This window comes from Pipistrellus kuhlii, unplaced genomic scaffold (genome assembly GCF_014108245.1).
Source record: "Pipistrellus kuhlii isolate mPipKuh1 unplaced genomic scaffold, mPipKuh1.p scaffold_m20_p_2, whole genome shotgun sequence".
NCBI classification, from domain to species: domain Eukaryota; kingdom Metazoa; phylum Chordata; class Mammalia; order Chiroptera; family Vespertilionidae; genus Pipistrellus; species Pipistrellus kuhlii.
Genome location: NW_023425515.1, coordinates 104,111,584 through 104,139,109, shown reverse-complemented (window position 1 = coordinate 104,139,109; position 27,526 = coordinate 104,111,584). Strand labels below are relative to the sequence as shown.

The 27,526-nt window shown below is 43.1% G+C and overlaps 1 protein-coding gene and 1 long non-coding RNA gene across 2 annotated transcripts in view; one reads left to right on the top strand and one right to left on the bottom strand.

The window, feature by feature from the left end:
• The window catches only part of ST6GAL2 (ST6 beta-galactoside alpha-2,6-sialyltransferase 2), a 76,193-nt gene extending 63,181 nt beyond the window's left edge, over positions 1-13,012 (top strand). The window contains exon 6 of the mRNA XM_036447344.2: positions 10,625-13,012. Coding sequence (XP_036303237.1) covers positions 10,625-10,881 — 257 coding nt within the window. The 3' untranslated portion in view covers positions 10,882-13,012. The remainder of the gene's footprint in view (positions 1-10,624) is intronic.
• A 532-nt stretch (positions 13,013-13,544) lies between these two features.
• LOC118724488 lies at positions 13,545-15,440 on the bottom strand. Its single transcript, XR_004989600.2, has 2 exons — positions 14,877-15,440; positions 13,545-14,578 (listed from the first exon to the last, which is right to left on the bottom strand). It is a non-coding gene; the product is annotated as an uncharacterized LOC118724488 (long non-coding RNA).
• Positions 15,441-27,526: the final 12,086 nt, after the last annotated feature.

Here is a 27,526-nt window from a genome sequence, read left to right as displayed (position 1 = left end):
TACAGGTCTTATAAAAAGGGGAGGTATACATTATAATCAAATATTTAAATATTCTTTAGAATGCCAAATAACCCCTCACTTTTAGTATGCCATCCTGATTTGATTTTATTCTATACTCTTCCAAATCTTGACCTTATCTAGATTTTACTTATTCTAAATGTTGTTGTAATAAAAGGGGTTCTTTGATTCATGGCACCACACAATAGACACAATGAATGTTAGCTTAATGAATGCAGAAAGGAACAAAAGAATGGGAAGTTGTACCTTATATCACCTTATAGACTCTCACCTATGATTCAACTAGTCTCACATGTAGAAGGATATCCACCTCCTTCTGTATGGTTGATATCTTAGATTCTACAAAGACCAGAATCAAATCTTGGCTCCAACAGCCAATTAAATATATGATCATGCGCAAGTTACTGGATTTATCTAAATCTCAGACTTTTTCAACTAGAAAATAAAGATACTAATAGCACGTTTATCTTTGAAGTATCATGTTCTAGCACAATAGCTAATATTTTCTGTTTACTATTATTGTGATGTGCCTCACCTCAAACTTTATGCTGGTCAAATAAAACTATATTCCCAAATGTATAAAGATCTTTCTTTCATTAAGATAAATAGATGTAAAAATAAACTTTTGCTTTCTTTAATATTGTAGAGGCCATATCATTACATCAAAATAGGTGTATCATAATTTATGCCTGCCTTTAGTAGTTGAATAATTTTAAATACTTTTCAAATTATTTGATAGTATCAATCAGATTGATGAACCATTATTATATCTATATACTAATATATGCTATAATCTATTCTATATGTGAATATATAGATTTTTCTCATTTAAACCATTCCCTTAAGATATATTTTCAGGAGTATTAGTGCTGAGCAAAGGGTATGACATTTTGATACTCATTGGAAAGTGCTAATATACTGCTTTTTTCATTGAATTTCTGATCAGAGCCCATATTTGTCTTACAGTTCAGAGAAAAAGGCACCCAGTAGATACATTGGAAATATATTACTTGTATGATCCTTTTCTCTAGAGAAGCAATGAAGGGGGCCTTGCACCTCTTGGACTGCACATGTATTTACTAAATGAAAAGGAAGTAACATGGCTCACATTCATTTAGATGGTCCATAAAGACTTGTTTCTTTGGAACAGCTGGTTGTTCGCATATGAGTAGCAGTTCTCTCTCTAATCCCTAGTTGGGTTTTAGAGATTGACCTTGTAACTTGGCACTGTGAAGTCCCTTTATACTTATAGCCTCACTGAGGGTAAATAGCAATTTACTTGGAATCTCACAGCTTCCATTTTGCTCTCATAAAGACGTATTTTTATAGAAGGCTGGTGAACTCACCTGGGGTCACAAAACATGGCTGGATTGGTTTGCCACCTATATGAAGTTGGTGTCCACCCAACCTGGCTCAGAGGCTGAGCACCACCGGCAGACAGGCTGGTAGCACAGGGTGCACCAGCAGCACAGAGGTGAGTTCACATAAATCCACAACTGACAACGTTTTTATTGTAGAAACCACCAACACCCCCTTACCCTTTTAAAAGGCAGGCACTACTGATTATAAGTAATATTTCTGCAATTCTTCAATGCAAACACTATCATTTCAGGCTATTTAATATACACACAAGCATAATATGCTTAACAGTTCATAACTTCCTTTTTTCTGTTTATACTGTTATTTGGGTTTTGATTTTCCAATATAGCATCCATACTCATGATTAACACAAAATAATGACATATTAACACAAAATCATAAGCCACAGAATACCCATATTTATGATTATGTAAAAATGCATTGCAATTATGTTGATTAGAAAATTTTGCATTTCCCTGTAAATAATGAATCCTGAATGTGTGTTAGTTACCACCAAATAAATGAGCTAAGTAGTGGCCTTCAAGTATTATTTTTACATTATGTGATTTTATTTACTACTAGAGGCCTGGTACATGAATTTGTGCATGGGTGGGATCCCTTAGGGAAGCCTGCAATGATCAGGCAGAAACTGGCAACTCCTGCCTGCCATTCCTGCTCATACTGGCCCTGCTACTCACTCCCAGTCAGTCCTGATCACCTCTGACTGCCCTCCCCTTCCAGTCTGGTCACCCCTAACTGTCCTCCCCCACAGGCCTGGTCACCCCTAACTGCCCTCCTCTGCTGCCCTTCCCCTTCCCCCAACTGCTCTTCTCTGCAGGTCTGCCCTCCCCTTCAGTCCTGGTCACCCCAACTGCCCTCCTCTGTCGGCCCAGTCACCCCTAACTGTGCTCCCTGCTTACCTGGTCCCCCCCAACTACCCTGGTCTCCCTCAACTGCCCTTCTCTACAGGCCTGGTTACCCCTAACTGCCCTCCTCTGCCAGCATAGTCACCCCCAACTGCCCTCCTCTGCAGGCCTGGTCACCCCCAACTGCCCTCCTCTGCTGGCCTGGTCACCCCTAACTGCCCACAACTGCCCTCCCCTGCAGGCCATCTTGTGGCGGCCATCTTGTGTCTTGGAGTGACAGTCAATTTGTATATTATTCTTTTATTAGATAAGATAGTAGATGCTTCTTCAATTTTTTTTTTTTATTATTATAAGATGTTTAAATTTCCAAACCATCTTTTAATTACAAATATTTTCAGGAAATCTAACTTAAATAAAATTAAAATAAAAAACACTTTTGTTCCATAAATAATCTTAAGTATACTTCTCACACTTTTCTATTTTATAATGAACTAGAGGCCCGGTGCATGATATCATGCATGGGTGGGGTCCCTAGGTATGGCCTGCAGGGATTGGGCCCCAGCTTGCACCCCCAGCCTTGCAGCCCTACAGCCCCATCTGGCACCCCTCGTTAGCCTGGTGCCGCCCACTCACCTGCTCCATCATGCTGCCTTCAGGGCAATCAATAGGGGCTGGGCCCCTGCCCAGTTCTCTCAGCGCCTGAGAGCCAAGCTGCAGCCCTGCCCCCCACCACCTCCGCTGGTCTCTGTCTATGGAGAAATAGGGCCCCTGCTCGCACTCCTCTTGGCCTAGTACCACCAGATCACATGCTCCACCATCGTGCCATGGTGGGTGGCACTTTCATCGGGGTCCATTAGGGCCAGTAGCACCTCCACTGCTACCCGCTGCAGCACTGAATCACCAACATCCGCCAGATTCTGCACCGCCCCCTGGTGGTCAGCACACATCATAGCAAGTGGTCAAACTCCCAGTTAAATGACCACCCAAGAGGACAATTTGCATATTAGGATTTTATTATATAGGATTTATGGAGAAACTACAAAACAGCTGTTAGATTTCCATTAGACTGCATATTTAATACACTCAGCCTTTCACCCTCATCACTCATTGAAAAATATGTGTTCTGTTGGTCAGTCTCAGAAATCCTAATTTACCTAACATAAAAATTGCATTCAGTAGTTAGTGAAAGTGATATAAACCAGTATTTTTCTTGTCACTACCAATATGTTCTGTTTATACATAGCTTATTTTGCCACATGTTGAAAGAATATGTTCATTAAGGAGAAAAGTATATTATTTTTAATGATATTGGATGTTATTTTAAATATTGCTGGTTGAAAAGCAAGAACATTTTAGTGTAATTACAGTACAACTAATGGCTAAACAATTAAAAATAATTTCAAATAAAAATAGATTCTGAAAGCACATCAAATACTTCGATATCTGCATAGTAGAGCTTTAGAGAAGGAGCCTCATTCATTCTGAATTTGTGATAATCAGAGCATGAGTTGAAGTTTGCTTTTTACCCACACACTAAGCAAATGAATACACATTGCTTGTTATGCTGAGTTATGTAATGTGACATTTTATTAAGACCAGTATAAATGCTTTTTAATTGGCTTGATAATTATGTTGCATTATACAGTATTTTAAAAATTCAGTTTGGCACATGAATGCCTCTTGAGTCATAATTGCCTGGAAAAATTACGCTTTTTTTTTTTTTTTTTTTTCTTTAAACGAATCCCTAGTATGGACTTATTTGTAAAATCTGGCCAAAGAAACTTAACATTAATTTAATCATGGTTAATTATTTTAAAAAGCTGACCATGTGCCCATTTGATTGGCTTGTTAAAACACATGAAAAAGAGTTTTAAATATTGATCTACTTATCAAAAACTATAGTTCCATATCAAAAGCAGTAAAATTTTATTAGTGATGAAACAGCTTCTATTTTGTAATCTATAAATAAAATTATTTAACATAAAAGGTCCCTTAAGCAATTATTTTAAAAAATTCTTTACTGGAGAAACCAAGATGGCGGCATAGGTAAACACCTAACTGCAGCCTCACACAACAATTTCAAAATATACAACTAAAATATAAAGTGGATATCATCCAGAACTACAGGAAAGTTGAATGACTGGAACTTCTACAACTAGAAGGAAAGAGAAAACTAGAAGAAAAATCAGAGGAGCTGTAAAAGCCTAAGGTGCGGAGACACGGTACACACGTGGGGAGAGGACAGAGCTGGAAAGGAGGGGCGGCCGAGTGCCTGGTTGGCGTTCCCTAGCAGGAAGGAGATAAAAGCTTCGGACTGAGCTGAACCCCAGTTCTGGGTGAGACCCTGTGGACCCATGCTCATATAGAGGGATTCTAAGCTGTAAGGTGGAAACTCAGGGGAGCAGTGAAAAGCAGAGCCCCGGCCGAAACCGGTTTGGCTCAGTGGATAGAGCGTCGGTCTGCGGGCTGAAAGGTCCAAGGTTCAATTTCAGTCAAGGGCATGTACATTGGTTGCAGGCACATCCCCGGTAGGGGGTGTGCAAGAGGCAGCTGGTCGATGTTTCTCTCTCATCGATGTTTCTAGCTCTCTATCTCTCTCCCTTCCTCTCTGTAAAAAATCAATAAAATATATTTAAGGAAAAAAAAAAAAAGAAAAGAAAAGAAAAAAAAAAAAGAAAAAAAGCAGAGCCCCGTAGTCACACACATTGCGCGCAGAGGATGGACTATTAGACTGTGCTGCTGGATTGCCCTAGTGGGAAGGAGACAAAAGCTCCAAACTGCAGAGCCCCAGTTCCAACTGCACTGAATCCCAGTTCTAGACCAAACCCTGGGGACCCAAGCTCATACGGAGGGAGCCTGGGCTGTAAAGCAGAAACTCAGGGGAGTGGTGAAAGGAAGTCCCAGAGGAGCGCACATTGAGCTCAGAGGACTGACTGTTGACTGTGCCACTGGATTGCCCTAGCAGGAAGTAGACAAAAGCTGTGACTGCACTGAACCCCACTTCCAACTGCACTGAACCCCAATTCCAGGCTCATTGGGGGTGAAAATAGACTGTCTGGTAGTCTGTGAAACTTGAGAGCACCTTTCTCTCAGAGGTGCTTGCAGCGAGTACCAAAGCAGCAAGTACTAAAAGACACTGAGGAACACTAAGACTCAGGAACCTCATAGGGCAGGGCTGACAGAAAGCCAAGGCTGTAGGCTCCACCCTGAAACTCCGCCCCATCCAAGCTGAGCACAGAGGCTCTTGAATAAGACTGTCTCCCGGCATAGACACAGCTGATCCTCACAGCCAATTGGCCTGGAAGTCAATTCCTCCCAGTGATACCAACAATAATTAAGACTTAACTACAAAAGGCTGTATACACAGTCTACAAAGGGGTGCACCAAGATAAATGGGAGGCTGACCTACTGAACCATATACACCTTAATACACAAAGCCACCCTACCAACTCAGGAAAGCAGCAAAAATGCCGAGCCAAGGAAACAGATCACAAACGAAAGAAATGAAGGGAAGAAAGTGACTGGATATAAAGTTTAAAACCATGCTTATAAGGTTTTTCAAGAATTTCCTAGAAAAGGCCGATAAAATAAATGATACTTATGAAGATATGAAAAGGGGTCAACTAGAAATAATAAAGGATCAACTAGAAATAAAGAATACATTCTCTGAAATAAAAAATATTATACAGAGTCCTAAAAACAGAATGGAAGATTGCAAGAATCAAGTCAAAGATTTGGAACACAAAGAGCCAGAGGACACTCCTTCACAGAAGCAAGAAGACAAGAGAATCCAGAAAGTTGAATATAATGTAAGAAACCTCTGGGACAACTTCAAGTGAACGAACATCAGAATTATAGGGGTCCCAGAAGATGAGAGAGAGCAAGATACCAAAAACATATTTAAAGAAATGGTGACAGAAAACTTCCCCCACCTGGGGAAAGAATTAGACTTACAAGTTCAGGAAGCACACAGAACCCCAAACAAAAGGAATCCAAAGAGGACCACACCAAGACACATCATAATTAAAATTCCCAGAGCAAAAGACAAAGAGAGAATATTAAAAGCAGCAAGAGCAAAGCAGGTAGTTACCTATAAAGGATCACCTGTACAATTGTCAGCTGATTTCTCAACAGAAACCATGCAGGCCAGACGGGAATGGCAAGAAATATTCAAGGTGATGAATAGCAAGAACCTACAGCCAAAAATACTCTACCCAGCAAAGCTATCACTCAGAATCAAAGGCCAGATAAAGAGCTTCACAAATAAAAAAAAAAGCTAATGGAGTTCATCACTGCCAAACCAGAATTATATGAATTGCTGAAGGGGGTTATTTAGGAAGAGGAAGAAGATAAAGATAAAAATTATGAACAACAAATACATAACTATCAACAAGTGAATCTAAAAACCAAGAGAATTAAAAAACCTGATGAACAATATTAACTGTTGAATATAATAGAATCAGAGGTATGGCAGAGGAGTGGACTGATGATTCTTGGGGAAAAAAGGAGTGGGGGGTGCAGGAAGAGACTGAACATAAATTGTGCACCTATGGATGAGGACAATGGGGGGTGGGGAAAGGGCAGAAGGTGGGGTGGGAACCTGGTGGGGGGGGTTTTGAAGGAACTTTTGTAATATAATAATATGAACAATAAAGATTTATTTAAAAATAAATAAATAAATAAATAAATAAATCTTTACATGCCCAGGTTGTGAGCTCGATCCCCAGTATAGGGTGTGCAGGAGGCAGCTGATCAATGATTCTCTCTCATTACTGATGTTTCTATTTCTCTCTCCCTCTCCCTTCCTCTCTGAGATGAATAAAATAAATAAAATAAAAAATATTTATGAAAATGCTAAAATGTACCTATTTACTTATAGTGAAACCATAACATTTTGTCTAGTTTTATGACAAGTCTATCCTATATAATAAAAGTATAGTATGGCCTTAACCCGTTTGGTCAGTGGATAGTGTCGGCCTGCGGACTGAAAGATCCCCGGTTCAATTCTGGTCAAGGGCATGTACCTAGATTTTGGGCACATCCCCAGTAGAGGATGTGCAAGAGACAGCTAATCGATGTTTCTCTCTCATCGCTATTTCTAACTCTCTGTAAAAGATCAATAAAATAAAATATATATTTTTTAAAAGTGTATTATGAAAATTATCCTCTCCACTGGGAGTTGTCCCAGAGTTCAACCAGGGGGTGGAGCTGGCCGGTGAAAGGGAGGTAGGCCCCTGCTGGCAGCCAACAGCCGATAGGGACCTTACCAATACATGAATTTTGTGCACTGGGCCTCTAGTATTGTATATGTAGCAAATATGTGATTTAAAATGTAGTTAACTCACAACAAGATTAAAAATCTTTTCTGAAAAACTTCTTTTTAAAACATCAGATTCAAGCACCTAATAGCTCTTTGAAACCAAGACAATAGCAGTAAAGATGTTTAGGGAACCTACCCCAAGATCTCCTGGTGTGTCTGCTGCCCAGCAGGTAGAATGTCTGGCTACTGTGAGATAGCTTGGATAGCTTGGGGACTCCCTGACAGCAGAGTTTTTCAGAGAATGTATGTCTTAGACCAGCATGGGTGGTGGGCCAGCACTGGATCAGGAATGCTTGTGATTGGTCTACAACCAGATTACTGTGGAAATGGAGAGTATTTAAATATTTTTATAGAAATTTGACACCAAATGTCATCCAAATACTTGTGTCTAATAACTCATTGTTACTGTGTTTTCAAAAGTATTGCTCTGTCATCTACTGGGACTTTCTAAATGGGCTTTCACCACAGATAGTTTAAGAGTGCTTGTTAAGAATTCAGTTTCCTGAGCTTCAACATAAGCCTCTGGAACCCAAATCTCTGAGAATGGGGGCAAGTCCAGGAGTCTGCATTTTAACAAGCTGTTCAGGCCATTCACTTCAGTCTGAAGTGTGAGAACTGCTTTAGGAAGAGGAACAACATACTGACTGACACTATAGAACCAGAATTGCAAAGAGCAGCTAGGATATAGTTGCTTGCAGTCCCCATGGATGAGTGCCATTGCTATTGCCTCTCAGAACCGCCTGGAGAAGACTCCCTCCAAGCCCCTTCATTGCCACCTGCAGGCAAGTTGTAATATTGCACTCATGGATAATGTGTAGGACTGACCACAGGCCAGAGCCAGGGCAGGGAGGTCAGCCAGTGCCAAGAGGCCATGTCCAAGAATTAGTTCCCTAGCTCTGATTAGGAAATGCCAAAGCTCTTCTCTCTCCACAGACACAGGCCCTTTCCCTCATCGAGAGAAAGCATACACATCACACAGGTTCTTGTTGGTTGCAGGTTGAAAATAACTGTGAATAAAGGAGAATTTAATTCTCCCTGGGCACATGGCATTCTCATTTACCATGTCAGTTCTTAATAGATGATTTTGTGAGGAATAGAAAATGTTCATAGAGCAGTAGCTGCTTCTCAGAGGCGGGACTTCATCGCCTGCGTGGCCCAAGCTCAGAATAGTGCCCACTCCCCTCTGAGACTTCAGGAAGAAGAGGCTGTCCTTGCCTTGGTGGGTCCCTCTGGGCCCTACCTGAGTGCCTGTCACTTCCTGCTAACCCTGGGAAGGGGCCACAGAGGGGCAGCAGGAAGAGGAGGAGGAAACCACCAGAACTGAGAGGAACTGGGGGTTTTAACCTTGCCCTTGGGAACAACTACTTACTTCATCAAATTTGAAGGGCCTCACCTTCTCTTCATTAGGAATGTGCTTTACTCTCAGATGTGGCTCTCGGCTCACATCTTCAGAGACTTCCAAGCAGGTACCTTTGGCCTTCCGGCAGCAGCACCCCTTCTTCTGTTTCCTTCCTGCCCTCTGTCTGCAGGCCACCCTTTTAGGTTTGGGCCTCCCCTCCCTGGGCAAGCTTTCTGCAACTCCTGGGCAAACCCGGCCCCTCCTCTCTTCTCTCCTGGTGCCTCCTAGGCAGGACTTTCTCTGGTTGTGGGGATTTTCGTGGTGCAAATTAGGGCTGATTAATTAGAAGTATGGTTATCCTCTACAAACAAATATGGCCTCTTACTTTGTGACTTTGCTTTTTCCATGGTAGGGAATGCATATCTTTGTAATGAAAGGAGTGTGCACATTTTTTTAATGTTTAAAGGGTGTTAACGAGGTGGCTCTAGGAAAAGAAAGCCTGTTGGCCTAGACCACAAACTCCGTTTGCTGTGATGTTTTGGGTTACAGCTCTCTATTTGAACAGTAAAACAAAGAAATTAAAGCAACTCCAATACTGACAGTTTCAGTGAAAAAATAATTTTTAGTATGAAACTCTGTTTAAAATTCCATTTCTTCTCATTCAAACAGCTATTTTATATTAATTTCTAATCAAGCAGTTATTTTATAATCAGTTTTATATAACATGTTTCTTTGGAACATAGCAGTTCTATTGCAAATCATGTGGGACCTGAGGGTAGAATCTGATACCTGATAGTCTAACTTGGGGATATAGATCTGTCACTCACTAGATCGCGGTCTCTAAATTTAGTAACTTTGTGTTTTATTTTCAATCCACAGTACTCAATTGAACAAATTTATATATATAAATATATATACATCTTTTTTTTTAATCCTCACCCAAGGATATGTATTTTTTTAATTTTAGAGAGAGGAAATCATTGATGTGAGAGACAAGCATCAATCAATTGCCTCCATACGTGCCCTGACTGAGAATTGAACCCACAACTTTTATTTTACTTTATTGACTTTTTACAGAGAGAAGAGAGAGAGTTAGAAACATGGATTAGAGAGAATCATCGATCAGCTGTCTCTTGCACGCCCCCCAATGGGGATGTGCCCGCAACCAAGGTACATGCCCTTGACCAGAATTGAACCTGGGACCTTTCATATTGCAGGCTGACGCTCTACCACTGAGCCAAACCAGTTTCGGCTGAACCCACAACTTTTTGATGTAGAGAATAACTCTCCAACCACTTGAGTCTCCAGCCAGGGCTGCTAGTATAACATCTTTATATATAAGGGATTATATATATATTAATGATTTCAGAGAGGAAGGGAGAGGGAGAGAAAAATAAAAACACCAATGATAAGAGAGAATCATTGATCGGTTGCCTCCAGCATGCCCCACACTGAGAATAGAGTCCACAACCCGGGCATATGCCCTGACCAGGAATCAAAGTGTGATCTCCGGGTTCATTGGTTGATGTTCAACCACTGAGCCACACAAGCCAGACTAGTATTATATCTTCATATGCCCCATACCCATGAACCAGTATACGCACTCACTGGAAGTGGAAAGCCTGGAGAGCAAGGTTTCCTGCTCACCCTCATTCCCCACCACCCTGCCAGTAGGAACTTCCCCCGTGGAGGTCATCGGGTTCCATTTTCTTTCTGCCTCAGGAATCCTCCTCATGATGTCCCTGTGCAGTGAGGTGCACGTGTACGAATACCTCCCATCCGTCAGGCAGACAGAGCTGTGCCACTACCACGAGCTGTACTACGACGCGGCCTGCACCCTCGGGGCCTACCACCCCCTGCTCTACGAGAAGCTGCTGGTGCAGCGCCTGAACACTGGTGCCCAAGGGGACCTGCACCGCAAGGGCAAAGTGGTTCTGCCAGGGCTGCGGGCCGTGCACTGCCCCGCCCCTAACTCTTGAAAAGGGTCTCTGGAGAACCAATGTGCAATAAGTACTACGGTTGTGCGCTAAGTCACAAAAGAATACTTGAACTTGTATTTTAGGTGTGGTCTTGAGTCTTTAAACTGCAATTTAGTGATGGCCTTGAGAATTCTTCTCTTTCTAAGCCCTTGAGTATTTATTGCTGCTTTGAATCTATAATGGAATTCAAAGGGGAAAAAGATCAAGAAAGATGCACAAAACAGAATACCTGGAAGAAAATGAAATGTACAACAACACTGCTAAGTTTTTTCCACGCTGTGGGCACAGCTTATCAGGGCTGGTGTTAGTGACAGAGCTGATGCCTGCAACACACTAAACACTAAAGAAAGGTTTAGACATTTCAAGGCTGCAGGGACATTGAGGTACAGTGTTTACAGCATCGAACGTCACTTGTGCAGGCATTCATCAAAAAGATTCTGGAGTTTATGACAAATATCTGACTTTGTCTACAAGGCTGCAGGGACATTGAGGTACAGTGTTTAGAGCATCGAACGTCACTTGTGCAGGCATTCATCAAAAAGATTCTGGAGTTTATGACAAATATCTGACTTGCCACTCGGCTGTGTTTATTTTAACACCAGGAATCTAGGATTCCTGTGAGGTGCCTGTGTTTCCAAACCGTTGCATTCGCCATCTGTGCTTCCCGTGGCCACAAGTGATTTGCTCGATGTCAAGACACATTTCTGAAACCATAGAGCATCAAGTCAAGCAGGCCAAGAACAGTCCAGCCTATAATTGCACACAGAGAAGACATGGTTTTCCTGCACGATTTTCTTATCAACGGGGAGCATCCCCCAGAAGGAAGGAGCAGCACTGGTGAGTAGCACAGAGTAACAAGGCTGCAGGGTAGCCCTGCCTGGGACATTTCCCCGCCCCAGCACTCCGTCTTGGACCTTCTCACCAGCCAGTCCTCCCCATGGCCTTCCTAGTCATACACAGGACAATGAGGACACCCCTAATGGGAAGGGCTCCTTCCAACCCAGAAGAAAGGGTTTGGGAGCAGTAACTCCTTCCGGGATGCACATCTTTGTCTTTTATGAGGATTTCTTGCAGGTTAGTATCAGCTGTTGGAAACCTGGTACTAATTCTTCCCACAAATGGAGAGATGAATGTTTAAGAATCCTGTCCTCATTTCTACAGATGTGTTTTATGTCAGCAACATAACAAAGCCATATAGTTAAATAAGATGGTGTGAAAGTGTGGTTCTTTAGCAACAAGGAAAACATGTATCTGCTTCAGGGGAAAGACAACTGGAGGGGAAATGGTCACCTAAGGCAATAGCTATATTCAGTTTTATTTTACTTAATCTAAACTTTGGTCACTCATATATTGGGAAAAAAAGATTTTGAGATGAACAGAGTGAAACAGAAACATTTGAAATACTTAAACATTGCATTATTTCAATATGCAACCAAAACATGTTTCACTGATCTGTTTGACACTTCTTTGCAATGACTACAATAGCTTAGTTAAGTACCTTTCCCCTAGAGAGTGTGTGAATGGCAGGAAGGCTTATGGAAAGTTTTTTTGTTCAAGATTGCTTTTTGCTGAGCCCTCTCAGGATTGCTTTCTTGAGCAAAGTGATTTACAGAAACTGACGACTATTTGGCTCATCTCAGCAGAAATCCAAATGGATAGCAGAATCCTATAGACATCTTTACTGTAATAGTGAAGTAACTGAAATTTTAATATGGCAGTGTCCATGAAAGTCCCTGTGAGAGCTTCGTTTCTGTGTGTATGAGAAGGGATGGGTAATTTTTTCCTGCACATTAGCTTATGTTAAGCGCTTTACTCCCTTATTTCCCTAAAGAGCTCAGTCTCATCCCATGTCTAGTGATGCTGGATGCGGGTGAGAAAGCGCTGGTGCAGTGAGTAGTCCTCTTGCAGTCCTGGCCCCAGCCCTGGCTCTGCCCTCAAATGCAGGGAATGGAGGTTCCCCAGTGGTCCTCGTGAGCCCTTACCACATCCCGTCACCAGGTCAACCACTGGATGACTGGAAAGATTGGTTAGAGGAAAATGTATTGGGTCAGTGTAAATACTCAAGGTCCAAAGCCCCAGAAAACACTTCAAAGATTTTTAAATTGCATTATGTTGTAACTCATATACTTTTTTAAAGTGCTTTCTATGTCACTGAAATGATAAGAAAGACTGGAGGATATAGGAGTTTAATTAAAATCTTTGAATTTATTATGGTCTTGACTCTTGGGACTCAGGATTTGTTAAAATTCAAAAAATGTGGTACACATACTAATATAGCATGGGCTGGGCGTTCTCCAATTTAGAAGTTTAAATTGTTTTGCCTCTCAAAATATTAGGCAGTTAGAGTTAGCATGATGACTGCTTTGAGTATTAACCAAATGGGTCTTAAGTGCAATATTTGGCCAGACGTTGATTAAGTCCTTATAGGCTCCATATGAACTGCAGTAAAACACACAGGCCTTCTATGACATAGTTGATAATGAATAGCCCCACTGTGTTTTTTCCAGGCCCTGCCCCTTCTAAACCCTCCATCCTCTGTGAAGGGACACTGATCAAGACCTCATAGTGCAGCCTGAGGCCACTGGCCCCTTGCTTCACTCTCAGGATGAGCAAGGTCACACTGCTATATATTTCCTGATCTTTTTTCTTTTTTCTTTTTGGTTTTGTTGTAATCACAAAGAAATAACTGTTGGCAAAGGATGACAGCTTACGTTCATCTAGATTCTCCCTAACTCCTTTCACCAGTCCGTCCAGGTGTGAGGGTAAGGTGTACCAGGTGGAGTGTTCTCACTGTCCCCATGGAAGGCAGTGCTGGCCCTGTGAGCGTGACCCTCCCCTCAGTCAGTACGGGGCTGCTTTTCTCAAGAAATAACCCTTTTTGGTGGCAGCACTTCCGTCACTGAATTAACCAGGTCCCATTGGGCACCTTAGGTGGGGTCAATCTCACATGTGCCATGGTATGTGATGGGAGAATTTTGATGTAGGTGGGGTCAGCTTCACATGCGTCATGGTATGTGATGTCTGCACAGATAACTAGATTCAGGTCTCCGGAAACACATGGCACAGAGCATGTTTGGACTGATGGCCAAAGTCACCTGGCTCACTTCTGCTTAGCTATGAAAAGAAATGGGAGAAGGAGGTGGGAGGATTATGGAGAAATACATGACTGAATATATAGGCCAATAGCCTCTGCATATACTCTACAACACTATCTATGTGACTTCTCACATTCTGATAGTCTAGAACTCTATCCAGTGGTTGCACAGCTTGTAAAGGCAGATACATTTAGAAATGAATTGCTTGCATAAAATGTGCCTGAGTTTAAAATTTTTTTGTACTCTGGATATTTCCATTGTGAAAAATATTCTGCATATTTTCTGTCACTAGGACTTTACAAAATTGGGAAATGAAAGGTATTTCTGTCAATTCAAGGATAAAATGTAAGTGCTGGTTCTTGTTTTATTGAACGGGTGAAGCTTTTTAGTAAGAAAATATAATACAGCATATTCCTCTACAAGTTTGGGCCGGTGGAATTTAAAGAATTAGTTCTCATTCTTGTTATAAAAGTGTGCATATGGATATAGTTATATAATTGTATATATACATATCTACACACATGGTTGGATTTAAATTGTCTTTTTTCATCAAACTTTATTTCTTAAATCTTTGTAATAATCCTATTTTAATTATGCAAACACTAGGAGGTTTTTTGTTGTTGGGTTTTTGTTTTTTTGCTAATCCTCACCCTAGGATATTTTGCCATTGATTTTTTTTTTTAATTTTTTTTTAAGAGAGTGGAAGGGATGGGGAAAGACAGAGAGAGAAACATCTATGTGAGAGAGACACATCAATTGGTTGCCTCCCACACATGCCCTGACTGAGGCCTGGGATTGAACCTGAAACCAATGTATTTGCCCTTGACTGGAATCAAACCCTTGACCCTTCAGTTCGTGGGCCAATGCTCTTACCACTTAGCAACTGGCTAGAGCACAAACACCAGTTTTTAAGAGAAGGAAACAAATGTTATTTGTCCTTCTGTTTAAAAAAATTAGTCTTCCATACACTCAGTATAGTGAACATATTTAAACATCACTGTGAAGGTGAACCCATGACATGAAGACAGCTTAATGTCACTCTGAAGTTTGATGAGAAGTTGACAACTCATGACTTTCACAAGATTCAGGGAAGAAACATTGATTGGTTCTACAGAAAAGCATCTTCTCATTAGGTACGTTTCAAGCAAATTAACTGTACTGGTAGCATTAAGACATAATATAATATCACACATTCTGTTTATCCTAGATTAAAAAAAAATACTTAGAAAACTTTTCTGGTAGAAACCAGTGAACTTTTTTAACAGCATTGGGACTTTCTTTTGTATGACAATTTTTAAATGAAATGTGTGCTCTTCAAACTATGGCTTGAGGTTTCCAGGGGTTGCATTTTAAAGGTGTTTGTACACATTTTAAGGTTTTGATATTTTCTATTTTGGTTTTGTATATTTTTATGTATACACAGTGTACAGACTTTTTCTTGTAAATAAAACATTTTTTTCAATTGTCTAGGAATTTCTGTTTTCATTTGTAGAAGTTGCACATGCAGATGAGTGAGTGGCAAATATGAGTCATCCTAAACAAAAGGCAGGAAACCGAAATCCGGTTAGAAGTTGTGGAAGAACCAACAACATCTTGCCTCCAACCACGAGAATCACACTGGGCTTCATCCTGGGCCTAACCCCATAGCACAGGGAGCAGTTGCAGAAAAGCCACAAGCGGAAAAGACAGGGACAGACTATCATAGCCTGATGTAGACTTCGCCCAGCATTGTGATTAATTTGTTGCCTTGGAGGACTTTCCCAATTCCACAGGGCTTTACATCAAAATTCAAATAAGTTATTAAAGGGGAGCCCCGGGGCAGCAAATTCACCTCCATCCACTGCAAAATAGCGTTGCTATTTTCATACTTGCCATGTGAGTGGAAAATCAGTTAATTAGGCTCCTAAAAAGAAATTCCTGGCATTTGTGCTTTTTTGGTTAAAATATGAAGGAATCCTTGAAGGGGAGCGTGGATGTTTGATGTGAAGACTGATGTGAGCAGCTGGCAATTCAGAGAATCACAGAGGACTGCCCCACCTTCTCATTATCGCCATCTTTCTTTTCCTGGAAGATGACTGCTTGCATTTACATAATTAAAACCCAGGCTTCCTTGGGCTGGTAAGGGAAGGACCTAAGGTGGAACTCTCAAAGGAAGCTGCTCCTCACTCGGAGACCAGCCAGTTACTGGGAGAACTCTGCATTCAAAATATGTACCTGAGGCAGCACTCAAAGACATGAAGGAGGAGCAAGGGGAAGGAGATGGAGGGGAAAGGTGTTACGCCCAGACTTTGTGATCCCCAAGGGCCACCAGGGAGCCAAGTCCGATGCAATAAACAAAAGAGCCTCTTCCATGCTAGCATGGGCTCTGTCCCACTCACGCCGGCAGCATGGCAGAAGAGAGAGCGAATTTCGCCCAGCCCAGGGGTTTTACTGTGGTCGGTGGTGATGTCACTGCCTTGGCTAACCCTGATTGGTTGGGTGAGGGTTAGGGTTCAGTTACAAAATGAAGGATAACTCCTCCCTGCCCCACAGTGGAGTCAGGAGCCCATCCTCGCCCCGCCCTGCCCTCTCATCCCCCCCTTGTCTTATGTGCATGAGTCAAGTCATTGACTCAGCTTACTTCCTTTCAGCATAAACAACAAATACAGTTACCAAGACCCTTAGTACCACAGTTCCCATCAGTATTGTCCTCACTGAAGTCCAGTTCCCCTCCTGCAGGCATCAGTTCTCCTCCTGGCCTGTGTGGATCCCAGGCTGGGGATCTCACAGGTGAGGCCGCTAGTTGCCAGGATCCAGGCCATGCAGGAGTTGGGAGTCATGTAGTCAGGTCTGGGTGCCGTCTCCTTCAACAGCAGTGGGCGTGCTCAGGATAACAGTGTAGCGTCCCTTTGAGTCCTTGGGCAGTGAATTTCTTTACCCACATTGAGTTCCTGGGCTACAGGGTCTGCGGTGGGCACTGGCAGTGCATCTGGAACAAGCAAACTGCAGAGCCTGTAAGGACTTGAGCAAGGGAATGGTTACCATACATGATCCCCCCCCCCCAAAAAGGAGAAACTTGTCCCAGTAAGGGGTACACCTGGCCCTTAAGAGGGCAAAGGACGGGGGTTGGTCCAATTTTCACTGATTCTAGGACATATTTAGTTAAATCCCTTTACCAGAGTTTCATTTTACCTGTCCTAAGGCTAGAGCTATACTTTGAGATACCTTAGCTACAAAGGTGGGGCTGTTATCTGATACTGGCAACCCGAATCTAGGTATAATCTCCTGGAGTAATCTCTTGACCATTATAGAGGCAGTTTCCATCCTAGTGGGGTATACTTCAACCTAATCTGAAGTGTCTACAAAAACTAGACCTTATTGCTGGTGGCTTAATCTCTGAAATCCACCTACCAATGCTCTCCTGGGGAAGTTCCCTGGGACCCAAATTCCCAGGGGGACCCCCTTACCTTGCTTAGCATTTACTGTGCACAGACAGTACTTCTAGCAACTCTGCCTCACAGAAGTTCAGAAGTCTTGGTGACACTTAAGTGGGTAACCTGGTGTCACTGGGCAACTCTGACCTAGAGCCTCTGGGATCAACAGTCTTGCATATGGAGGGTTCACCAATTATCTGGTCCTTTGGTGGCTTGCTTCTGTTCAGCCAATTCCTTCTGGTTGCAGTTGGTAACCCTCTTTTCTCTGTGGATGGCACAGTGTCTCCATCAAAGGGCCTGGATTAAGGCCAAAAGTTCTGGAACTGTGCCCAAATGGTGTGGTCCAGGGTGACTACCACTGCCTCTGCATATCAGGTCCCATCCTGAATGTAACTGCTCCCATCCGTGAACTGTACCTCATCGTCTGTTACCTCTGTGCAGTCATGAATGGGTTCCTCCATCATCATCTGGAAGCAGGCTGGCAGGGTTGATTGCCAGAGTCTTATGAATCCAGACACAGGGCTGGTCCAGGAGAAAAGCTTAGCTCCTGTCCCAGAGTCTGCTTATCTGCCTTCTTCACCAGCAATGCTGTGGTGGCCACTGCCCAGGGGCATGCTGGCCACCCTGCTGCCACAGAGTCCAGTCTCTTAGACAGATAGGCAACAGGTCTCTTCCAGGGACCTAGAGTCTGAGTGAGAACCCCTTTGGCAATGCCTCTTACCCCACTCATGTAGAGGGGGAAGCTGGGCTTCATGACATCTGGCAAGGCTAGGGCAGGTGCTGAGACGAGAGCCTTCTTTAGCTCCTCAAAGACCCATTGTCCAGTTCAGCAGCTGAATTCCTTCAGTACATGGTCCCAGAGGCTTCAGTACATGTTCCTTCTGAGGTCCACAGTCCTTTTTCAATGTCCAAGGAGGCTGCATTTCTAAGCCCCCCTCTACTCACCTCCGGAAGAACATCGATGAAAATTGTCCAAGCAGTCTCAGGGGGTTAAATCATACAAATAATTGTTTTCACATTGTTTTAACACAATTCTAAATAAATTATAAACCTTTGTGATGAAGTCTACTTAAATCTATAAAGTAGACACACATGACTGAAACCAAAAATGACTCCCAAAGTTTACAAAATATAAGATGCAGGTACAATCCCAAATTCAAGCTTACAATGTGATTACAAAAGACAACAATGGCATATAAAACAAAACAAAACAAAACAGATCAAATATAAAAGTTTCATATGTTACATTAAAACATTACTTCAGAAAAACTGACTTCAAAAAAATACTGCATCACTGACTTAAAATAACTTTTTTAAGTGTAAGCATCACATACTTTCTCATCTGACAAATGAGAATATTTTTAACACATGTAATACAGTTCAGCCTGCCATATTCTAGGCATTTTTTAGATTAATAACATTACATTTCTAAGAAAAATACAAGACATAATAATTAAGAGCCTCAATTCTGTTCTCTAGATTTTTGATGAGGCAAATCTAAACTTTACTTTCCTATGTCTTTTTTTTTTTTTTTTTCTTTTACATCCTGCTTTTTAGGGAGGAGTTTCAGCAACAGATCTGGTCATTCCCTGTAGATCACTGGGGGAGGGATTGGACAAAGGGAGCCATTCAAATGCAAATGAACACATTCTTTAGCTGAAGACTCCCAGCATTACCATCTAGTTCCTGCCTCAGGACGGGAAATTTCAAAAGCTGCTTACAATGCCTAGGGAAACCAGTTTTAATTTATCTTCCTGTAAATCTCCACCATTTTTAAAACTCATTCTGTACACAGAAAAGAGTTTAAGCACAGCCCAAAACTATGAGCACTCATTTTGAACTGGCCTTTTCCCTTTACATGAGCACAGAAATTCGAGATGCATAAAAACTTTCTTGAGGAGTGGCTTGGCCAAGTGTCTCCCCTCCCCCACCTCCTGCCTGCTTTGAGGGTAGAGAGTAGCAAATTTACAAAGAACACAGAAACAGAGGGCTCCTGAGAACAGTCTTCCAACTCTGTGGAAGCCAAACTAAACGGCCTCATGCCAACCGGTGGCCCTCCAACATTGAAAGCTGGCCACCCACTAGAAGGAGTCTGCCATTGGCCATTCCGGACCTCCACAACCTAGAAAATCAGAACAACCAACAAGAGGGCGCCCAACATCAACATTTCAACTTAAAACAGGACTTGAGAGAGGTCCACTTCTCTCTCGCCCTTACAAGAGCACAGAAATTCACCCACGAGGCCACTTCTCCCAGACCTGATGCCGCCAGGCAGGCCCAGGCCCCAGAGCAAAGCTGCTGCTGCCGCTACCCCAGCCGTGCTGCTCGGGCGGCCCCCGAGGAGGAAGCGCGGGTTGCACCAGCGGCTTCCCAGCTCCGCCTCCCCTTCTCCAGGCAGCCAGCAAATTAACCCAGGTGCGTGCTCCCCGAGCGAGGCTGCCACTGCCCAGCCGCGCTCCAACGCGCAGACTGAGCCCTGCGGGAGTCCCCCTCTGACCCAACACTGCCAGGGGGCCCTGCACTGCCACGCCGGCCACACTTCGCTGGCTCCATCCTGGGGTGCCATGTCGCCCGCAGATACCAAACTCAGACTTGGGAAAGGTTCCTGTCACTTTTCGCAGGTGAGGCAATGGCTCACGCAGCTCACCTCGTCCTGGGAGAGGCTTCCATCCCTCTCCCCATATGAGGATCCCTCTAGGAGAGGGTTCCACATCTCTCCTGACTTAGGGGCCCTCCTGGGAGGTCAGAACATCTTCTGAATCCTCCTGCCTGTGGCCTTAATGGCACATCTGCCAGACATATTCAGGCACCAACTCCATGAGGGGTTTTACTGGAGGTTCCCTCCAGAATGCTCACACAAGGACACAGACAAACACACACCTACCGTGGCCAGTCAGGCTCTTCGGATCGGCTTCCCTCATGGTCCTGGGATCCCGGACGAGCCCCCATCTATTACGCCCAGACTTCGTGATCCTCAAGGACCACCAGGGAGCCGAGTCCGATGCAATAAACAAAAGAGCCTCTTCCATGCTAGCATGGGCTCTGTCCAACTCACGCCGGCAGCATGGCGGAAGAGAGAGCGAATTTCGCCCAGCCCAGGGGTTTTACTGTGGTCGGTGGTGATGTCACTGCCTTGGCTAACCCTGATTGGTTGGGTGAAGGCTAGGGTTCAGTTATAAAATGGAAGATAACTCCGCCCTGCCCCACAGTGGATAAGGAGTTTGTTCTCACCCCGCCCTGCCCTCTCAAAAGGGATACAGAAAAGGAAGGCTGCAGTGAGAAAAAGTAAGAAATGAGTGCCATTTACATGTCAAATTCATTAATTCAGAAACCAAATTGCCTCATACTAAAGTCTCATCTGTTACCCAGCTCTATACACTGAAGTATGTGTTCAATAAACCCTGGTACGCAGACCTGGCGGGTATAAGATGCACCCTTCTTTTTATGTCATTACCGAGAAAACTGCTCTAAATGAACTGTAATGTGAGTCTTACATTGCACTAACCCTTTGCTGGCTCCTCTTTGCCTGTTGCAGGGGCAGCAAATCAGAGCCCATAGCCTGTTTTGGTACATACTCATTTGTTTCCATGTTGTCTATGACTACCACATAAAAGGCATGGTCCAGCTGTGGTGACATAGACCTTAGAGCCCGCCAAGCTTAAAATATTTATTTATCTGGCCCTTCACAGAAAAGGTGTGCCAATGCTGAGTGCCACTTAGGCAAGCTTTAAGGTAGTGCATGTAGACCTCACAAACCTCTGTCCTGGTGAATAACTATCTTAGCTCCAGGGAAGTTGGTTCAGAGAAGTTAGTTAATCATCAGCCTGCAGTTGGTCACACATCTGGGAAATGACAGGGCCAACCTTGCAGTTCTCGACTGCCTTCAGCACTCACTCTTGAAACCAGTAAACTAGGCTTTTGAAAAACAGCCCCTCCCTGAGGTACTCCAATATTCAAAAATCCCATACTCCAGCTCAGTTTTGGAGGATAATCATACGTTTATATTTTTAAGTTCTGAAGTTTATGGAAATTAAAAGAGGACTAGGGATTTTCAAGTTTTCTACATTCCAAGAACATAAAATGTATCTGAACTACATGTGTCAGGTAAGTACAATTTTTATTTTGTTACTGGAAGCCAGTCACTGTTTGCCACAGCCCGATGTACAGTACTGCTGAGATGGCTTAGAGAAAGCAGGCATGGCTCCTTGGATATTGATCAGCTCTCTCCCAGCTGCTGTCCTCACTAAGGTATTATGCTGGAGGAAAAATACAGTGCTGAAGTTGAAAAATGCAGCACAAGCTGAGAAACTGATCTCAAAAGTTAAGGTAAGAGAAAAATCAGTACCTTTCGAAAATGTATCTTCTCCTTGTCATTGCTTACTTCCAATATTCACAAGATTGAATTAGAACAGCAGCTTGCCCCAGGGCTATTTTGAAAACAATGCTGACACAAGGTTGTGAAGCTTTCTCCCAACTGCTCTTATTCTCATTTAGAAGAGCTGTTTGAGAGAGCGCAGGGGGCCCTGGACACACTAGAGTAGGGGTGTCGAACTCAATCAGAGAAGGGGCCAAAATCTAAAATCCAGCCTAAATTGCGGGCCGAATGGTTTACTGAACAGTCATAAACTGACAATGTTAACCAGAAATGTGAATTTAAAATGAGTGGAACAATCTTTTCCTTAACAGTGCTGTTAACCAACTCACATGCTATCAAGCAACACAGTAATATTGGTATCAAGCAAAACAGTAATATTGGAATGTACCTAAAATGCTCATTGTTTTGTTTTCTGGCTAGATGTCTGACACCGTTTTCCCCGGATCAATGAGTCAATGTTCGGTTTTATTTCTTGGGCTGTAGCAACCCGCAAAACAGCATGGAGGTTGTCATGGGTAATGCGTGATCTGTGCTTGTTTTTGTTCAGATTCATTATTGAAAACATCTGTTCACAAAGATAGGTGCTCCCGAACATGGAGAGAATACGGGCAGCATGAACTCGGAGCTCTGGCATTGAGTCAGGGGCAGTAGAGGGTAGAAGTCCTCAATTTCAACATCCTGAAACCTTGATTTCAGGCCACTGTCAGACTGAAGCTCGATTATCTCCATCTGAAGGTGATGGGGCACATTGTTGACATCAACTGTAAAAGGATTGGCAAAGATGTCAAAGCCTGAGTGCTGTGTTCTAAAGTCAGAGAAGCACCGCTCAAATTCACTTAGTAAACAGCTAACTTTGGTAGCCAGCCGACTGCAAGGAAAAGTACCAGAAATAGTGGTTGAGATACTCAAACAAACGGGAAAGTGGGCAAGATTGTCCTGTTCCAGTTGGGACTTCCATAGTTGAAGTTTACGCTGGAATGCTGTGATCATATCAGACATCTTCGTGATGACTTGTTTGCGTCCCTTCAGCTTCAGATTCAGTTGGGCGAGATGCTCGCATATGTCACACATCATAGCAAAATCACATAGCCAGGCGGGATCCGACAGTTCAGGCAAGGGCTTTCCTTTACTTTCCATGAAAAGAGCAATTTGTTCTCTGAGCTCAAAAAATCTTTTGAGGACTGCGCTCTTGCTCAGCCATCTTACTTCTGTGTGGTATGGCACGTCTCCATGCTCTGCACCCATCTCCTGTAAAAACTGCTGGAACTGGCGATGATTCAGGCCACGTGCCCGTATAAAGTTAATAGTTTTAATGACTGTAGTCATTATGTCATTCATGTCCAGAACTTTTCCACACATAGCCTCTTGGTGGATAATGCAATGATAAGTAATCAAGGGTGTGTGGCAGTGACTTTTTTGCATTCTTTCCTTCATTAGTCCAACCAAGCCTTTCTTTTCTCCGCACATTGAAGGTGCGCCATCGGTAGTTAGCCCCACCAACTTTTCCCAGGGTAATTTAAAATTATTTATAGATTTCCCCACAGCCTCAAATATATCTCTACCAGTCGTCGTCCCATGCATGGCAGCTACATCCAAAAGTTCCTCAGTGACAGAGAGGTCGGTCTTCGTAGCACGTATAAAGATGGACAGTTGCGCTGTATCAGTGTTGTCTGTGCTTTCATCGATAGCAAGTGAAAAAGCGAGATAACTGCATGCCTGTTCAGCCAGCTGTGATGATAGATTTCCTGAGAGTTCTTGAACTCTATATGCAATGGTGTTTCTTGACAAACTGACATTTTGAAAACTCTGTATCTGGTCTGGGCATACTTGCTCACACACTTTTAGCATGCATTGCTTCAAAAAGGCACCCTCTGAAAAACACCCTGAAGTACGGGCAATTTCTTCAGCCACTATAAAGCTTGCTTTCACTGCAGCATCATTTTTCGCTGTAGCCTTTGTAAACATTTGCTGCTGTGATTGTAGTTTGCCTTTTAGTTCTTTAACAATTTTATGCTTTTCTTCCAAAGTACAATATATTTGCCATACTTAACATTATGTTTGGTGTCAAAATGACGACGTATATTGTACTCTTTCATCACCGACACTGTCTCATAACACAATATACACACTGGTTTGCCCTCTCTAAGCACAAACATGTATTCATTTTCCCATTTGTCATTAAATTGTCTGCCTTCACTGTCAACTTCTCTTTTCCTGGACATTTTGGGATCAATATTGGCAGTAAAAGATGTAGTTTATTGGAAATCTGCGTTAGAAGGAAAAAGTTGAAAACTGCACAGGGATAGCTTGATTTGGCAGATGGAGTGGAGGAAAAAAAAAGTCAGTCAATAAATGCCTGGCTGGGTACAGATAGCAGATTCTGTTGCGATTTTTATGCCTGCACTTTATGCCAGGAACTGGCAGCTTCTGCTGTGTAATTTTTATGCCCGCACACTCACTCTCTCCTCTGCTCTGCCACCTGCACAACCACATCGGATGCCGGACTATAGGTCACGCCTCTTGAATCTCGCGTGACTTGTTATCTATGCGCATGCGTAATAGATAGCAAGTACGGCGGCCAGCAAGGCAGCCAGCGAGATCACAAGCCTCCTATGTCACTGCGTGTCATTGTGATGGAACGCAGCAGAGTGCAGTGATGACAGCGCAGTGCGGGCCACATTGCAAGGCCTGGCGGGCCGGATTTGGCCCGCGGGCCTTGTGTTTGACATGTGTAACTTAGAGGAAGGTATGAACAAGGGGAACCAGAGAGAGGCCATGTGCAAAGCTCTGTCCAAAGTTTCTGTCTTTGATGGTGAAAGAAGAGAGCCAAGAGCCAGAGAGCCTGGGAAGCCTCTAAAGCTAGACAGGCCCAGGTGTGGGGTGTCCAGTGAGGAATAAAGCTCTAAACACCTTGATTTTGGTCCAGTGAGATCCATTTCAGACTTCTAAACTACAGAACTGTAAGGCAATACATCTTTAAGTCACTAGTTATGGTAATTTGTTGTAGCAGCCATAGAAAACTAATGCAACACCCCAAATAACTATAAACATATATCTACACAAAAATTTGTACATGAATGACCATAGCAACCTTATTCACAACATCCAAAGAGTAGAAATAATTCAAATACTCATACTGATAAATTAATGAAGAAAATGTTGTAGATTCACACAATGGAAATTTTTTGCCACAAAAAAAGAATGAAATAATATATGTTACAACATGGATGAACCTTAAAAACAATGTGTTAAGTAAAAGAAATCAGTCACAGAATAGTAAATATTGTATTTTTTCATGTATATGAAATATCCAGAATTAGGCAAATCCATAGACAGAAAGAAGATTAATGGTCCTAGAGGCTGGGGTGAGAAGAAATAGGGACTAGCCACATAGGTATGGGATTCCTTCTTGGATGATGGAGATGTTCTGGAATTAGATAGTGGCAACGGTTGCACAGTGAATTTGCCTGTGAATATTCAAAACCAATGAATTGTACACTTAAAGGATGAATTGTGTGGTATGTGAATCACAGCTCAACAAAGTATAAATAAACATACTCAATTTTATTTCTAAAAATTATACTCAAATGTATTGATACTAACAAATGCAACCAAAGTGTTATTAAAATCTTTGGCTATGAGAGGAACGGCTGATTATGGTGTATGAGGCCCCAGGATGAGGTCTCTGGTCCTCAGCCATCGCCCATTCAGGTTGAAATGTCCTCGTTGCCAATTAGGATCCAACTTAAGGCCAATCCAGAAGATCCACTGCTTCCTTGCTTCCTGCAGTCTTGAGGCTTTGGGTGCGGTTCTCCCACAAACTGCTTCCTCATCCCTGGCTGTGTTGCTGGGGCACTGGGACCCAGGCTCCTGGCTGGGTGCTTGGAGTCATGGTTGCTGCCTGTGCCCCTGGTGGTGGGCACTGATGACACCCACTGCCCCCTGCAGCTCCCCAGGACAAGCAAGTTGTGCATTCTCTCTGAAGGTCTTCAAACCCACCTGGGAGTTCTCTCACTGCCCTGACCTTGGACTTAGCCCAAAGTGGTTCTGAGCTTGTGGTTCTGGGTCCACCAGCATCTAACTCTTGATTCCTCTCCAGCTTTCTCTCACCCCCATCTTGGAGATAACATAGTCACATAGTCTTCCAAATATTTGTCTTAAAACTGAACTGTGGGCAATGAAAGCCCACCTTTGTGTTTTGTAGTTATACTAGAGGTCCAGTGCACAAAATTTGTGAACTTCAGGGGTCCCTCAGCCCAACCTGCCCCCTCTCACAGTCCAGAGCCCTCAGAGGATGTCTGACTGACGACTGAGGCCCTGGAGAGTGGACCTAAGCCACCAGTTAGATATCCTTAGTGCTGCTGTAGAGGCAGGAGAGGCTCCCACCATTGCTGCTGCACTTGCCAGCCATGAGCCCAGCTTCTGGCAGAGCAGCGCTCCCCCTGTGGGAGCACGCTGACCACCGGGGATGTCTCCTGTATTGAGCATCTGCCCCATGGTGGTCAGTGTGCATCATAGCGACCAGTCATTCTGCTGTTCAATCAATTTGCATATTAGCCTTTTATTATATAGGATTCTTTCTCTAAGGAGTGTTGGTAATTTGTCTGAATTCCCTAAACTGAGGAAAGAGCCAAGAGCATTAGGGATTATGGGGAGGAGAACCTTAAATTACAATTTCTTCGCATCCGTACCACATACCAAATTGGCCAAGTTGTGAGCAAGAAGCAAATCAGAAACTCATGGTTTAGGCACTTGCTCTTTATCTACATTGTGCTTTAATTTAATGGTTCTTCCATATCTGAAGGTTTTTGTGAAACTTTAAAATAATGATATGGTAATATCATCTCATATTCTTAAAATTTTTTTTCTTTCTGCCTTTCATATGCATTCAATGTAAAATTATAACTGTATGCATACTTCAAGAACAGTAAAACAAATTGCTGGGCTAAGAACAAGAATTTATTCCTTTTAGGTTTGCAATTTACCTTCCTATGCTACTTTTGTCATTTGCTGTATCATTAGCAGACAAGCAATACGCAGTGCTAAAGGTTTAAAAGAAAAATGGAGATGACACATTTTACATTTAGAGAAGTCTATCAATAAACACAGTTTCCCTTGCAAATTAGGGAATGATTGTGATATTAGTAAAACAGGTTGTTGCTGAAACCACTCACAAATATCAGATTAACTCCGCAAGGTTTAGCTGATGGCCTTCCACATTGTAAAAATAGTCAGGGCTCTGCCGACTTGAGGTCCTTCTGCTCTCTGTGGGTTTCAGAACCTCCCACCAACTTTCTGGTGCCCACAGGGAGAGAGGACAGGGCTTGCAGGATTACATGGGGCATTTTAGGGGCCATTTTTCAAGATGTTGTCTGTTACTTCTGCCCACAGCCCCAGCATCTGAAGCCATCATGTGTCCTTGCCAAATCACAGGGGCCTGGAAACGTGGCCTCACTGTGTGCCAGCCGGAGAAGAGAGGCATCATAATCTCTCTTCCTCCACAGCAATTCATTTAAATTGGGCAACCAGTTTTTTGAGGATCATAATTTTAGTTTACTATACCCAAAGGACCAAGCAGAGCAGACAGAAAAGAAACTATGAAGATGCAATGGGCTTAAGGAGCCAAGTGAAATAACCAGCAATGAAGAAGTTCTGGGTCAAATGGAGAGCTCAGGGAAATACGCGAGGAAGAGATCCTGTGCCCTGACATTGGGGGCTCAGCTAGCATGCACTAACCACATGGAGGTCAATGAGTGACTGCC